Source organism: Sinohyriopsis cumingii, chromosome 8, assembly GCF_028554795.1.
Source record: "Sinohyriopsis cumingii isolate HCF-2022 chromosome 8, ASM2855479v2, whole genome shotgun sequence".
Classification (NCBI taxonomy): domain Eukaryota; kingdom Metazoa; phylum Mollusca; class Bivalvia; order Unionida; family Unionidae; genus Sinohyriopsis; species Sinohyriopsis cumingii.
The window spans coordinates 24,062,125-24,079,062 of NC_142968.1; the positions used below are offsets into that span (position 1 = coordinate 24,062,125).

A 16,938-nucleotide genomic window follows, 5' to 3' on the forward strand; every position below is an offset into this window, starting at 1 on the left:
TATCATCGCAAAACCATTATCCATTTTTTCGTTGAGACCAAACATTTGTAAGCCAATAGGTGGCTTAGGCACAACAAAGTTGCCAAGAACTTTGTCAGCAATATGTTTTCTGTTAGCTACTTAAGCGTCAGGAGCAGGTGCGAACACGTTTTAAATCTTCTTGTTTTCCACAGTGATATCGCCCAGCATAGCTCCGCCAGTCGGAGGCAAAGCACATGATGCAGAAAACAGCACAAGATTGCAAATAATCGCTGATGTTATGTTTTGTCCTGCAGAAACTATGCACCACTGATAGAAATCATTGTTCTTTTTAGTCAGTAAAAAGTTCACACCTGCGCATTCTTTATTAGACGGATCTCTATTATATGTTGGGACTTCAACGATAGGTACTTTGGCAACAACATACTGAGCGGCCTCGTCATGGTTTCTCCAGATTTCAATGTATTCTTCTGAGCTCTGCACCCAAAATTGCTGACGGCATACTATATTTACTGACACTTTAACTCTGATGCAGAAGGCGCCAAAATCAAGAAACATTTTTGTGTCATGGTTGTCATTATATGATAGTGTGTCCGACTGTCAGAAACAAGAAATACTTTTCTCAGTATATCTTTTGAAAAACGAATTGAATTATGAAAAAGTAATAATGTAAAAGCTCAATCCCAGCAAATATACGTTAAACACTTAGCGACTTTGACGAGGCCGCAATCAGTTCTGATGCAGATAACTTTAAACTACTAGAGCCAGAATACATCAACACAGTAGAAGAGCTTCATGGTGGAAGAGATTATGTGGTAGTACTTGACGAAATAAAACTTAACAGAGACAAAATGAATTTTTTTTTTAGAAACATTACCGCTGCCACGAAACAAGCGGTGGAAGTCAATACACTTGGCAGTCTTGTTGTCATGTTCAAAAAATTACATATTGAAAGCAACACAGGCTCTTTTATTCTGTTTTCTTGGACAACTGCGACATTATCTGCAAAGATGTGCTGCCATACAAACAAATATTAAGCGTGCTGAAAGGTGCGTTATCAGCATAGAACATTATTTTGACAGCTCTGGAACACCTTGTGACCCCATTATGAACAAGCCAGATAGTAGCGAAGCAGAATATTTTGAATCGATTAATTGCCCGTTCCCTTTGTGTCCAAGTAGTCTATGGCGCTCGCATTTACCGATAAATATCGTCTCACCTTTGCCAGTTTGAATTAGGGTATCAGGCTTCATTAAGCAACAGTAACTGTATAGGATTATGCATTATAATGACAAAGTTTAGTCTTGCATACATCGTGTCAATTATAATTATGTTATGCTTTGTCTGATATAACTATATAACAGCGACAATAATCATATATCTGGATGAAGTCGTACAAGCCACAACTTGAGTATTCCGATTGCGCTTTATTACCATGTCACTATTGTATATACAATCAAATTAGCGCCGCTAGTGTATATTGACATGTGATTTAATGGGGAAAAACAACAAAATCCTCAACGAAACAAAGTACATATATACATATAGACAATAGAGATAAATCAATTGTTTATGCACACAGAGAAATCAGCAACACATTCCGACAGAGAATCGATATTGAAAAGAGGAGAGACTAAGTGAAATAAGATTAGATACATGTATACATAGCAAAACAAGTCTGAGAAAAACATATTAATCGATCTGTTTTACATGAAGTGCTGGTAGAATAAGGTACCACTGAGACGATAAACGTCGTTTGAGATATGACACTGTGCAATGTGACGCTTTTCACTCTGTTCTAATAATTTGTGAATTGTATTGATGCTACATTTATCCCCGTTTGATTATACTAACATTTAATGAATCGTTGCCGCTCGATGAAACAAAATACAAAGGGACTCATAGGCGTTGCGGACATCATGCATGAGTTAGTCATGTACTTCTTGTTTCTTTTATGTCAGGTGTTTGCCGTAATTCTGAGTCTTTATTTTAAATGATGGATAACTCGCAGTTTGGAAACTTGTCCTTGATGCAATCTGTTCTTTCTTATCTTAGCCGTAATGGACACATGGACCAGTTAGTATTGTCAAAAATGAAATACCACCACCTCATGTACGTAACATACATCATACTGAGGAAATTCGTTTTCTCGTATAAGGTGGATAAACAAACCTTTGAATAATTGCAACGGTTTTGAAAGAGAAAAAAATATTTTCTTTAATACTATGCACGAAATCCATTGATGATGTATAGAGGAATATTGATTTCTGAAAGGATGTATCAGCTTTCTGTTTTTACTAATGATTTTTATTTTAACTGAATAATCCCTTCCTTCTCGATTATTTTTAAAAACAGAACGGAACTGGGTCGTTGTTATGGCAAAATATTTTTAGAAATATTTTATAACAGTAAGATTTCAGACTTTTGTAGGTCAGCGTTTGGATTGTGTAAATAAGGGCGTTTTGATTTCATGGCACATTAAGTACCAGGTTTCCGTATACAATGTCGGATAAATGATCAATAACCATCTGGTGTGACTCGTATAATGAATAAATATAGCGTGCACCGCACCCATCATCCAGAGGAAACAAACAAACAGCACATGGTTGCATGGTACGTTCAATAATAAAATTTGGTTCATGTTTTATTTACTGGCGACGAAAGCCATAAAGTAGGCATAAGTAATAGAAGTTGATTTCAAAATATTTTGCTAACCTACAGAAGACGAACCACTTAGGATTCCTCAGGTTTAGTTTACACATCATTTAACAAAATTACATTTATATCTACTTTGGTTTTATCAGACTGTGTTAAGTGTAGCATAGTATACGTTTAGAACATTGTATAATGGATTCTATGCATTATAGTTTTTGAGTTATATTAAGAACTTGAATCCGATAGCTGTGGTTCTAGTGATTATAGATATATCCTATAGAACTAGGTTCTAGTGATTATAGATATATCCTATAGAACTAGGTTCTAGTGATTATAGATATATCCTATAGAACTAGGTTCAAAAGTTTTAATATGCTGAATAAACCCTGGTCAAGGAATTTAGATCGCCGCTCCTTAAAACAACAATGATGAACCTTAACAACCCCTATTCAGAACTCTCACGAGTCCTTCTGATGCGAGTCGAATAGAATTCGACTCCGTAAATTAGTCGTAGGTAACTGTAGTGATATTTCCCAAATTTGGTAAGCGTTTGGCTGACTCACATTCAGATAGATTTGCAAAGAATAGATACTTACAAAATTTTATGTTTTCAGAATAACCATAGACAACGTTTCAACCATCAGAAAAGCACATGTACATTTAAATTATGATGTTACTCTTGCGACTTTTTAATGAAATAAATGAAAGAAATGATTTGGCTTTAATAGCCTCAAAGTATAGCTAACTTTGTAGTTATGCTGACATGTTATGGAGTCATAGTGACGTCAATATAAATATTATGACGTAATAACAACCACTGGTTTGAGGATCGGTGAAAATTGTGACGTTTACATCTTAGGTGTTTTACGTGGATGAGAGAAAAGAGGCGGAGGGCTTTCCATATAACCGACTTAGTCTAATTTGAACATCCATGCATCGTTCCTATGCGAATAGAATAAATTTGACTGTGTATATTCTGAGACACTACTTATGTAAGTAGGTTTTTGTCGGAGGGACGTCAGGCTAGATGAGAGGAGAGTGGATCCGTCTGAAATTATACTTACTAAAATAAACACTGGTGGAGATTTTCTACCCACTTGTTTGATATATAAAATAAATGACTTTTACTTGTAATGATATTCCTGCAATTTCTTAATCAAGAAATTGAAGAAATTAGTATCCCAAAACTATTGTCTACGCTAATATTGTGATGATTATTTTTTCACTTCAATGAAGTTCTTATTACGTAATAACACCCACGAGACAGAGAGCGGTTTAAACTGGATAAAATTGTATTTGCTTCTGAGGTATGCTTTTGATATGCTACAATTAAATACCGACGAAGTTCCCTATGCACCACCGTCATGATGTATGTCACGTGTGATAACGTCACAGCAAGTGTCACTGTAATAAGAGCGTTCTCAGCCTTTTCCATGACATGTTAGATAAAAGATATCGGATGTATATAGATGTAATTTTAATTTAAGACATTACATCAGTGTCTCTTTAAGAAGGCAGAAGTCATTTAGCACGTATTGAAAAGGGACGAAAACGTTCCGATTGTATCCATGAAAGAGGGATCTGAACATTTTATAAATTTGGTACATACAAACATACGTTTAACTCCAATTCAATTTACCAATGGTTCTGTTTTTCATTCACTCATTATTATATGACATAATAATTAGTAAGTACAGAAGTCGTCACAACCTGAAAATGGTGTCCTGGTTAGATATGTTCATTATAAAATGTATTACGACTCTATATTCTTAAACTAAGTAATATCAAAGAGCGAAAACCAATAAGTTTTATAAATTTTAATAAATAATTTATTCCCTAGAATAAACAGTGAAAAATGTAAACAAAAACTTACGGTATTGCAAATTATATTCCCAATAACAATATAATTTTTAACACAAGTATTAAATATTAAGATTTTGAATAATCTTTATTGGTAGTCTAAAATAAATTCAACGCTAGACGTGTTGATGGGCCTGTTATGACCTTAGTCGTAATGGTGTACCGAGAGTTCTTTGTTGAATTACAATAATACAATCCAAAAATATATAATTATTTGAATTTCGCTATAAATCTAGTTTTCTATTTCCAACAATACTATTTTGAGCACTTTGTATTTCCAGAGAAGAATAAATAGATTCCAGCCTAAAATAAAATACTGGACATAACAATAGCACAAAATGTGGTAAACAACAGGTAGGCAACTTTCGACTGTTCTGCACTCAGGCCGACATAAACATGTTTGTTTACAAAACCAAAATCAATGGTTCAGGTCAGGTAGAAAATGAACTTGATTTTAGACAACGTCAAATTCAAAATACAATTAGACATTGAATATAATAAATAAAAATCAACAAAAAAATGCAAATTGAATATACATAATAGACACCGATTTTAATTACAGTAATGATGAATTACTAACTAGTATGTCATATATCAAGAAAGTGAAAAAGTTTATATTCAGGTTTCATAAGAGTTCATAAGGTATAATGACATTTTGATTTTCAGTGATACTTATGCCCCAAACCCTTCAAATATTTTTAAAACTTTTGAAAAAGAACTCTACACACACACACACACACACACACACAGTATTTTGTATTGATATGAACTGTACACACACTATTTTGTATTGATATGAACTCTACACACATTTTTTTTAGTGTCGTTTTCATGATATTTGTGCTCGTTGCCTGTTTTCATCTTCGTTATTGTGTTCATTATGTATTGGCTGTTAAATTCGTGTGTGTTTCTACATCACCTTGTTTTGGAAATGAGAACAATTAGACTTTTTCTCAGCTGTCTTGCTCCACTGTTTTAGAACAAACCGCCATCACGTGATACTCGCCAGTCAACCCGTTTATGCTACGATGGACCCTCATTAATTTCTTAAAATGATATCTCCATGGCTCTCCACCCTACATTGTGCTCTAGTCTAAAGTAACTGCGACTACATGCATCATTACCTAAATGTAAACAGAAGCGAAAAAAGAAACGTTTGTTTCAAAGCTGGCCGGCGTAGAACAGGAAGAAGAATTCCAGTTATCTCCCTTATTTCGGCTAAACAATTTAAAAAAATTCGACCGTTAATTTAGATAACCTAATTCAAATCCTTATTAATTCGTCAACTTTTGTGTCAACTATCCAAGAGATACCTCTGCGTATTACATTATTCAATGCCCAGTCAGTAGGACCACCGGAAAAGCGCACAGAAATAGAGAATTTTATCAAAGACCAGAATACTGACGACTTTGTCCTGACAGAAACATGGCTAAAAACATCAGGGGATGAGCCCAAGTGTGCGGATCTAACATCCACTGCTTACTCCATCAAACCCTTCCCCCGTACTTCTCGCGGAGGTGGAATTGCTGTCATCACAAAGAACTCCATGATAAAACTTTTTAACCACACCACAACATTCAATTTCGACCACACATCGTGTGAACTAGTCCAAACCACACTCACACTGGAGCAAAGGTCAGTCCATTTTTTCTGCCTATACCGCCCTCCTCCTAGTAGAAAAAAACACGCTGGCTGACTCTCTCTTTTTGGAGCAGTTTCCGAATCTTCTGGAGTATGGAAATTCGATAGGTGGCAACCTGATCATTCTTGGAGATTTCAACTTTCACTTTGACTCAAATACATAAAAACTCATAGATTCCATTAATGTTTTCAACCTCAAACAGTCAGTTAACCAAACCCACCCATAAACATGGTCACATTTTAGACTGGATTCTTCATAGACCTGATGATAACATTCTACGGTCCTCCCTGGTATCCCATGACCTTGCATCAGATCACCTCTGCATTATATGTCATCTTGACGTATCAGTCCCTAACCTTTATCTGCTACTAAGAGAAACCTCCGTATGATAAATAGAACCAAACTAATGCACGACATCCAAGCTAACCTAACAACTTGCTTGCCTCCTACAGCAGAACAACTAGATAACTGTCTGCGTTCATTGCTTGATAAACATGTCCCAGCTACCAAGTGCAGAGTATCAACTCAAAAGTGTTCTCCATGGTATAGCAGTGTTATGGACCAACTTCGCACTGCTAAAAGAGACCGCCGTAAAACTGAGAGGCTTTGGCTTTCCACCAGACTCACTATTCATAAGCAAATCTATGAAGCCTCTAAGAAGAATGTCACAAATATAGTCCATGCAGCGAAATCAGCCCACTACACTACTAAGATAATGGAAAGTTCCAGCTGCAAAGAGCTCTTCGAGATTACTAACAAGCTAATGTCAAGGAACAAATCTACACCACTTCCAACTACCTTCTCTCCAGTCGACCTTCCGGACATGTTTACAAATTTCTTCCGTGACAAAGTACAAACCATTAGAGATAAGATTGACAACACAATTTCAATTGACTCGTCGTCACGATACAGTTGGGATACAGAATTTGAGCGGCAAGCATTAGCAGCGTTTGAACGTGGATTTCGTACGTACAATCCTGAAGAAGAGTGCACCAGTCAAGTGAACTTGATCCAATTCCAGCATCACTGCTGCTTGAGTGCTTAGATCCAGTATTGCCATCACTGACTGATGTTATTAATACCTCTCTCTCATCAGGGGAATTCCCATCATTTTTCAAAACTGCCATTGTAACGCCTCTGCTGAAGATACCAACACTAGACCATAACGATTTAAAGAACTACCGCCCAGTTTCTGATCTCACATTCATATAAAAAAATCTTGGAAAAGTTTGTTCTATCCCAGCTTGTATCTCATCTAAATTCAAACAGTCTTTTTAGCAATGTACAATCTGCATATCGCCCTTGCCACAGTACTGAAACTACTCTTCTAAAAGTAAATAATGACATTCTCTCTGCGTTGCATAGCGGAAAGATTACAGTCCTCACCCTCCTTGATTTGTCTGCAGCATTTGACAAAATAGACCATGATATATTACTTCACCGTCTCCAGCATGTATTTGGCATTCGTGATACAGCCTTATTGTGGTTCAAGTCCTACTTGGTCAACAGGACACAAATTGTATCTGCAAATGGAATACACTCCAGCCCGGTTGATATATGTTGTGGTGTTCCACAGGGGTCTGTTCTTAGACCTGTTCTCTTCATTATGTACACTCAGTCGCTCTCAAGTGTCATAGATCATCATCCAGTGTCTCACCAATTGTACGCTGATGACACCCAAATATACAAATCTAGCCACCCAACTGAAGTTGATGGTACCATCCAAAGTGTAGAGAGGTGCATTTCTGATTTGAAATCATGGATGACATGTAACGAGCTGCAGATGAATGATGATAAAACTGAGGCCATTCTGATCACAACACAAAGACTTTCTCATTCACAATCCTTTACCTCAAACAATACGTATAAGCAGCACCAACATTAAATTCACACAATCAGTACGAAACCTAGGTGTTACTCTGGACAGTACTCTCACATTGCACCAACATGTCATGAACATATGCAAGGCTGAATATCTTGAGCTGTGACACATCAGCTCAATTCGCAAATATCTTTCAGCTGATGCCACTAAAACACTCGTGTGTTCATTAGTACTTTCAAGACTGGACTATTGTAACTCAATTCTGTCTGGTTCATCTCAATATCTGCTCCAGAAACTTCACAAAATTCAAAACACAGCTGCTCGGATCATACTTAGAGTACCACGATCAGAGCACACCTCCCCGCTGCTCTGTACCCTACACTGGCTATCCATTCGATCCAGAATCAAACACAAAATTTGTTCTCTGTGCTACGTTTCACTTTCGGACTCTAGTCCAACATACCTATCCGACCTCACCAATGTGTAAACACCAGCAAGATACTTACGCTCCTCTTGTGACAATCTTATACTCATTATTCCCACTATGAAAACAAAGTCATATGGACAGCGTTCTTTTGCATACCAGGGTCCAGCAACGTGGAATGAATTGCCCACTGAACTTAGACACAAAGACACAGTGATCACATTCAAGGGGGGGTCTCAAAACTCACTTATTTCGACTGCAAGAACAAACTTAAAGACCTAAAAATGTTTCCCACCTTAAATATTCTCAGCATGTTTTTTTTAATGTTTTCTAATTTCATGGTGTTTCATGGTGTTTGTTTTTGTAATCCTTTCATTATAAGTTGTTTTTGTTTATCTTATAGGCGTTGTCTAATGTTGTAAAGCGCTTAGAGCTTCTAAAGATTAGGCTTTATACAAAGTCCTCATTATTATTATTATTATTATATAATATATATGTGTGTGTGTGTGTGTGTTGTGTGAGCGTGTGGGTGTGTAGGGGTGGGTGTGAATGTATGGATGTGTGTGAGTGTATGTTTGTGGAGTTTCTTATTACGAACGCAGTACCATGGACTATGTTCCTTGGTTGGATTAATTTCGCACACTAAATCGTTTGTAACGTTGCCTTTCCAATGCTAGATTATTTTTTTAAGTTAGATTAGATAGAAAAAGAATGACCAATAATGATGGAGACTGAAAGATAATTACGGGATGAAGTATGTTTATCAAAAATTAAATGAACTTCTAGTTTTTCAAAGTACAAAAGCTACATCGATGGATCATTATTGCAAATGCAAATGCTTTTTATGTATTGCCTTTAGTTTCCCGATTTTATGAATGAAAATGAAAGGTGTCGCATTGAGTCTTTACATTTATTTAGGTCAGGCAAAAACGCTTTACACGTATATATGTAGCAGTGGTGAGTCATTATCCTTTGTTTAAAAAATGCAATATTATATAACTTGGAGGAACATTTCCAGCAGTATTTTCTCTCTCTCTCTCTCTCTCTCTCTCTCTCTGTGTGTGTGTGTGTGTGTGGTATAAGGCTAATCTTAAATAACTCGCTACTTTAAACTTATTTGACTTGTGGAGTGGCAATGTTCCTGTTGAATATACAGTTTCGGATGTTACACGTCCCTTACTTTCGTGTTATAGATCAATAAAGGCATATGTTCCAGCCGTTAGAGATGATCGAAATCACTTAAAGGCGGTCTTAGAAAGTACACAGGACTTCGGTTAATGTTCTATGACAGTTTTTTTTTTATTGCATATTATATTACTCACCGTCCCAATACGCCCGCCGACACTGAGAAAAATAAAATTACAAGAATACAAGATGCTGTGCTAATATGAGCTACAATTACTCTTGTGACAACTATTATCCCGAGGAAAGTATTGAAGAATCAATTCATATTTGTTGCAGCATGAACCCAAGTAATAGATGGAAACGTTAAACCAAAGGTTTTGCAGCCATTCACGGCCTAAGCCCAAATCAGGTAGCCGATTTCGCAATGTAGTGATGCAGCTGTGCTTTCCTGAGCGGAAATATCGTCTCTTAGTGCATGTGTTACCCCCTTTCCTTTCAAATACAATTTTAATTCCCATGGGTCCAGCTTGATACAAAGATAAGATATTGGCAAAGTACGTGTCAGATACAGGACACATGATTATCCCTTGTTTTGTGTCGTATAGGTTACGTTCATTCTAATCAGCCGTGGCAAATAGAAGAGAACGTCGTCGTTTAATTGAGACTTTAGTAGAGCAGACAAATGTTGCAAAAAGGCAACCTTTATTGTGACTGGTCTTTTCCAACCGTTAATTCAAGCATGGGATGGGCCATTCACACCGGTTAGACTATTCCGCTTGATCTAATAACATACACGAGATTTCCAACCTAGCATTTGGTCATATCTAAGGAGACTCCGTTTTACTAGGGCGCTTGTATAAGCAGTGTTGAGCTAGACCGTAACTTCTTGACTGTCGTTGGTACCAACAGCTGACGGCATCCTTGGCTGTGTAAAATGACAAGTGCCTATCGACTGAATAACGTCACGAACGATCTGCGTACGCACCACTGAATCGTATACCGTACCCGCGTTATTATTTCAAGAATAATCATGCAGAAAGTCATTGCACTTGCCACCTCCTGATCGACCCCTTCTTTCATTATTAACCCCGATTTAGAACAGTCGGAAGAGATGTTAACACACTCCTTACATGTGTAGCATTTTGTGCCCATACGATTTGCACCCTTTTTAGATCGAAAGTTCACCTTTTTATTAACAATAGTTTTCTCGGGTTCTGCAGGTCTTTGTCCTTTAGATTCTCTACTGGCCTTATTTTCTCTTGAACCACATTTTGTGAACCTCCCTCTGCTTCAGGGATATTTTCCCTCAGAAAAAGATACAATTCCTTACCACAACAAATGGCCCCTAACTAAACAATCATTAAGATCCTCGAACGTTTCCCGATGTTACCACATTACACCCAACGCTCTAATTAATTTGTTGTCCTGTCGATGGACTGGGTGAATGGTTCGCCTCTCTCGGACTTACTATACTTAAATGTCTTGACAAAACACATACTCAATTATCTCATCTCTCTTAAGGAGTTCCTCTCGCTGAAAGTCATAATTTAGCACATCATTCATGGAAAAATGCGAATACTTATCTAGCGCTTTACCTTTTGACACTGCGCCGATGTAGAGCTACTAAACATCATTCCTCCTCTGGGCATATCTTTGAAACCTGTTCAAAAAGCTGTCAATGTTATCCTTTTTATTAAATTGGGACAGGGGATTTTGGACCACTTAACTTACCCGAGTTGGAATCATGTTCCCATTTCTCTGTCCCCTAACTGGTAATAATTCAAATTGTTATATTCCACTCTTCATACTCCTGTCTTCTAAATATCCATGCCTTATACCTTTGCTCATTTCTCTAACTTCTTTCCCTTTTAGTCAACCCTTTCAATCTCTCCTTGTCGCCCATCCCCATTCTTTCCTTTTTACATGCATACAACTACACATCCAAAATTAGCTAACAATATAATGACAACTGTCGTGTGCCACGCCAGACACAGTTAAGTATGAATGAAATGATATACATTCGCATGCACGAACGTGAACGGGCTTCTTGCGTACGCAATAATTTCATCAGAACTATTGTGCAAGATTATTGTTATTATTCTTATTCTTATTCTTATTATTATCATTATCATAATAGGTTCGTAGCTGAATCTGTATCAGAAAAGAAAAATCTCACTTAATGTTTAGAACTCAAACATAAATCATCCTTTTATACATACAACGTATACATGAATTCATTTTGTCTCTTCAGTTATAATATAGCTAATTTGAAACATACTGTAGTCTATCTGACAGTATGGCGTTCTGTGAAAAAGGTCTGACTATCTGCAAAATGGAGAAAAATACCGGAACATCCTGTATATTAATCAATTCTATCACTTAATATGGATGGTGAAAAAAAGAATACCATTTTACATTTAACATACCTTTACAGCTGAAGGTTGCTACCGTTAAGATTATCAGTTCATGTCTTTTTCAACAAACAATCAATACCTGGTTTGGTTTGGAGGGGATGAAAAATATTTTGCCTTACAGGCTTTTGTTGGTCAGGATTCCATCCACAAACTGGACAGTAAGACCTTGGTTGAAAATCTACAGCCAGAGAACTTTAGGTAACCGGTTTTCTCACTGTAAGCACTTTGCTCGTGCAGCATTGTGTGAAATTAACCCAGTATTTTGAAATAATTAAAGACGAAAATAAGCATCGGGCATTACTATACACGGAAACTAAACGCGATGACACTTGGATGCATATATAAATCAGTGACATTAAGCAGACGACATACCAAGACAATCATATCAGGTAAAGATACAAATGTTGGTTCTAAAGACTCCTCTGTATCGTCAGAAATTGTGACTTGTAGGGTCGTTTAAATAACCTTCTCAAGATAATTTGCTGAGTTACGATATTTTTACATACAATTTACCTTGTTATTAATTGTTATCTCATATGAGACTCCGAAGGAATACATACCTGACTGATTCCTTACATTGCTGCGTAATGCTAATAATTCCGACTCGACTCACTGTATCACAGCTTTCTCATTTTATTTTGAACTTGGATATCTTATTTTGTAACAGTTTATACTTTAAATTTGATAGTGGCAAATTCGTCAGAGTTAATACATTATAGCCGTTTTTGTGGGGGTGTTGTTTTCAGAAATGAATATTTCTGATGCGTGCAGTAACATATCGTTGTTGGATAACAAATGTTGTGAACTATAGCTTTGTATGCAAACGTTCCCATCACCTAAACCCAACCTTTTTAAAAATTCACGTTACAAACAGCAACATATTGCTATCAAAAATATCTTTGAAAAGCACTACTCCACCACCAGCAAACTAGTTCACAACATTTGTTATCCAGATATTAACTCTGACGAACTTGCCACTATCAAATTTAAAGTATATATATGTCTCTGTATATGCGTGTATGTGTATGAAATATCGAAAACATTCTATGTGAACTCTATTAAATTAGGATAGTATGATTGGAATGAAATCGATCACTATATGGGCATTACTTAAAATTTACTTTGTAGACAGTGGTGTGCAGTTTCTCTCTCCTCCATATAATACGGTAATAGAAGATCTCAAAAGGTAATGATTTAATGTTGAATTTATAAAACGATTTGAAAAATGTCCAGTCAAGGCTCGCAAAAGCTGGACATTACGAGTTTCATAAATTTAATATTAACTCATTACCCATTTGCGATTATTTTTATCATACGATTTTTTATTTCAGTAGAAATTAATTAGATAGAAAGAAGAATGAATAATTTCGTTCATTCTGACAGATGCAGTAACTTTTATTTATTGTGCGTGAAACATAGTCCCAAACAAAGTTCAAACAGTAAAAGTAGATTATACATTTTCGCTAACTATAAATCAAAGAATAAGCGTCCATCCAAATAAACAGAACATTGTACAAAAGACAAAATCATTTTTCAACACAAAATATCTAGTGATGTGGTGTCACATTCTTTGATACGGTACAAGTACTGGTTTAAGTAGGCCTACAATACACAGTACCAGTGTTCACCTTGAGATGGTTGTTGTTGTTGTTGTTGTAGGGTTAAACGCCATTTTTCAGCACACATAGGCTAAACATGGCGGACAGTATTAATGGTGGAGGAAGAACCCGGGAAAACTCCGGAAATAACCACCCACCCACGAGAAGCTACTGGCAAGCTTTCTGATATACCCACATTAGTGGAATCCGAGACTCGAACCTACGCAGACAGAGGTGAGATGGCAGTGATCCGTAACGGAGAGCGCTTTAGACCACTCGCCACTCGGGGCCCCACCTTGAGATAGCACTTCAAAACTAAAAATTACATTGCTGCGATATTGTTTGGAAAAGAAGATTACTAGATGCAGAAATAGACATAATTACTGTGATGTATTTGTGACCGGATATTTGTAGTATTTGTTTGGTAACACTAGACTGTATAGAATACGCAAACAAATCTCTTTTTGAGTCCGACTTGTAGCGCATATTTACCGCGTGTAATATGCCGTGGTTTGATAAAGGTCAGTCAGTTTGGGAGACCGGTTTATATTGCCATTCTCCGGTGAACAAATGTGAGTTTATTTACTTTGTAAGTTCACATTTAAACCACGCTTGTATGTAGGGTAGACTCCATGTTATAGATATACCGCTTCTCCACCCATACCCCAATACCCACTATCAACTGAGCTATACCAGTAGTTTTACTTGTTTTTATTGTTTTTGTCTTGGGGTTTATAGCCATTTTTCATGTTATGATACGTTTTACATGACATAGCATACCCCTGTGAGGGTAAATTGGCCATATTGAAACAACCGAGACCATTTCCTCCCAATTTCCTTTCGCGAGTCGAATCGAAACATGGCGGCCAAAAATATTCATTGAAAACAAAACATTCCAAAAAGGCGGGATTAAAAATGTTTTCCACGATCGCAGCCAATGAGTAAAGAGATTAGTGAACAATAATTCCATGGTCTTATTTATCAGAATCACACAGTAATATATTAACATGTGGTAATATAAAAAATATGAAACTGTACATACTATAGGAAAACTATACCGACTATGTCATAATGTCAGTTCTTGATATTAGTATTGCATTATATTATTGTATGATAATATTGTATTAGAATTTTAGTTAAGAACTTGAAACCGATGATTGGAGGTTTTTAAATTACAAGTCGACAACTGTTATGGAAGGAACTCATAAAACGAGGATCAATGAATTTACATCGCAACTCCCCCAAACGAGAAATGGTGAAATACAATGCGACCCATTTTGAACACTCACCCCTCTTTCGGATAAGAGTTAAAAATACATCGACTGATGATCAGGAATTGGAGATAACCGTAGTGATACGTCAAAAAGTAGGAAGCTTATGGTGGACGGCTTGATTTGCGAAGAATATATCCTTATAAAATGTTAGGTGTTCATTCTAGCAAATGACTGTGTATCAGCCATCCATAAAATACCTTTTTTTTATCTTTTTATTTCCTATCAGCCATCCATAAAATACCTTTTTTTATTTTTTTTTCCTATCAGTTTTCCATAAAATACCTTTGTATTTTATTATTTCCTATCAGCCATCCATAAAATACCTTTTTTATTTTTATATTTCCTGCACCTTTTGAATGTAAAAGTAAAATTAAAAAATGACTAGGTTTACTTACTTTGCTATTAGTGACAACACTTCATCGAATCGTCGTGACTTCAATTACGTTTACTTGACGTAATAACAACCACACACTTCCAGACGGGTCAAAATTGACACATTTATATCTAAAGATTATTTTTTAACATGAGAATACATGATGAGGTCGTACAGTGTGACCACCTAGCCCTCTCCCTCCATCCAATTTTAACATCTGCGTCTTTTTCCAAAGCAGGTGGAAAATCTTTAGCTTACTAAATAGATTTTGATATATTAGTCTTGATACCCTCACACCTAAATTGTTTTAAATTCCAAACATTCATATTAAAGATCACTCCAAAACATTTTTCAGCCTATAATGACGACTGGAAACGCATGGGAATGGTATTATGAAATGTATAACCTTTTATTAAGCTTTCTTCGAGAGTTAACAAGTTATAATAAATTTTTTACATTCAAAATATAGCTACAAATACCTTCGTAATAACCGTTATCTTGAAGAAAATGGTCAGCATTAATTACTATTTGCAGCAGCATCATCGGGCCACAGAAGAATGCCTGTAAAAGATGAAAACATCAATCCATAGGTTTCGGAGCCATACGCGCCCTCTACCCATACCCGCTGACCGGCATTGCAGTGTAATGCTGCAGCAGTGCTTCCTTGTGCATAGTCTACCGCTTGAAATGCTAGTGCTCTCCCTTTCCCTAGGCCTTCAACTACAATTTCAGTTTGTACTTGTCCTGATTGAATATTAGACATAACACTGGTAAAGAAAAAGTACGTACCAGATACTGGACACGTAAATATTCCCATCTTTGGGTCGAATGCGTTACCTTCATTGTAATCTACCCTGTCAAATAGAAGAGAACGCCCTGGTGTAACCGCGACTGGACTAGAGGAGAACATCGCCGTAAAGGCAGCCTTTCTTGTGACTGTCCTTTTTACATCTTTGGTCGAAGCCATATTTTGCACTACAAGAACAACAAAACAATAGAAAAAAAGATACCAGATGTGACAACACTCCTGTTGCATTATTTTGCAAAAGCAAAATCTATATAAATACAAAACGTTCGTATACACTGTATTTCCATATAAACACGCGATAACCATTTTCTAACAAATGCGTGAAACTTTGCTGAAAGATTTTTTGAGGCTTATAAATATTACAGCCGTAGCTTGAAATCGACTGGTTCTTTCTAAATAATATAAAAATATGGAAAATCTCCGATAAATAGCTGAGTTGCATTATAGAATGATGCATTTGAATTGGAATTTCGTTCTTTTAGACAATGACAGTTTAACATCATGGGTACCGTTATGAGGAGAATATACGAGTTACGTAAGAAATCTAATTCCTGCAAAATCATAACGTCACGAGTTACACAAGAAATCTAATTGCTGCAAAACCATAACGTTACGAGTTACACAAGAAATCTTATTGTTGCAAAATTATAACGTCACGAGTTAAATAATATATACAACTGCTGCAAAATCATAACGTCACGAGTTACATAAGAAATTTAATTCCTGCAAAACCAAAACGTCACGAGTTACATAAGAAATCTAATTGCTGCCAAACCATAACCTCACGAATAAACGGTACAACGATCCTCATATAATGTTGTGCAAACTGTGGGAAATTCCCAATCTGATTAAAATCAGATCTCAAATGTTAAACATGAAAATCTGACAGCAACCGCGTAGGGGTCATGTTCTGGTAACCTATGTTATTACCATAATCACTACTTTTATCAACCAATCAGATAAA

The 16,938-nt window shown here is 36.3% G+C and overlaps 1 protein-coding gene across 1 annotated transcript in view; it reads right to left on the reverse strand.

The window, feature by feature from the left end:
* Positions 1–15,662: 15,662 nt before the first annotated feature.
* LOC149793148 (uncharacterized) overlaps positions 15,663–16,938 on the reverse strand; it is a 42,993-nt gene continuing 41,717 nt past the window's right edge. The window contains exon 2 of the mRNA XM_089966303.1: positions 15,663–16,141. Coding sequence (XP_089822429.1) covers positions 15,684–16,141 — 458 coding nt within the window. The 3' untranslated portion in view covers positions 15,663–15,683. The remainder of the gene's footprint in view (positions 16,142–16,938) is intronic.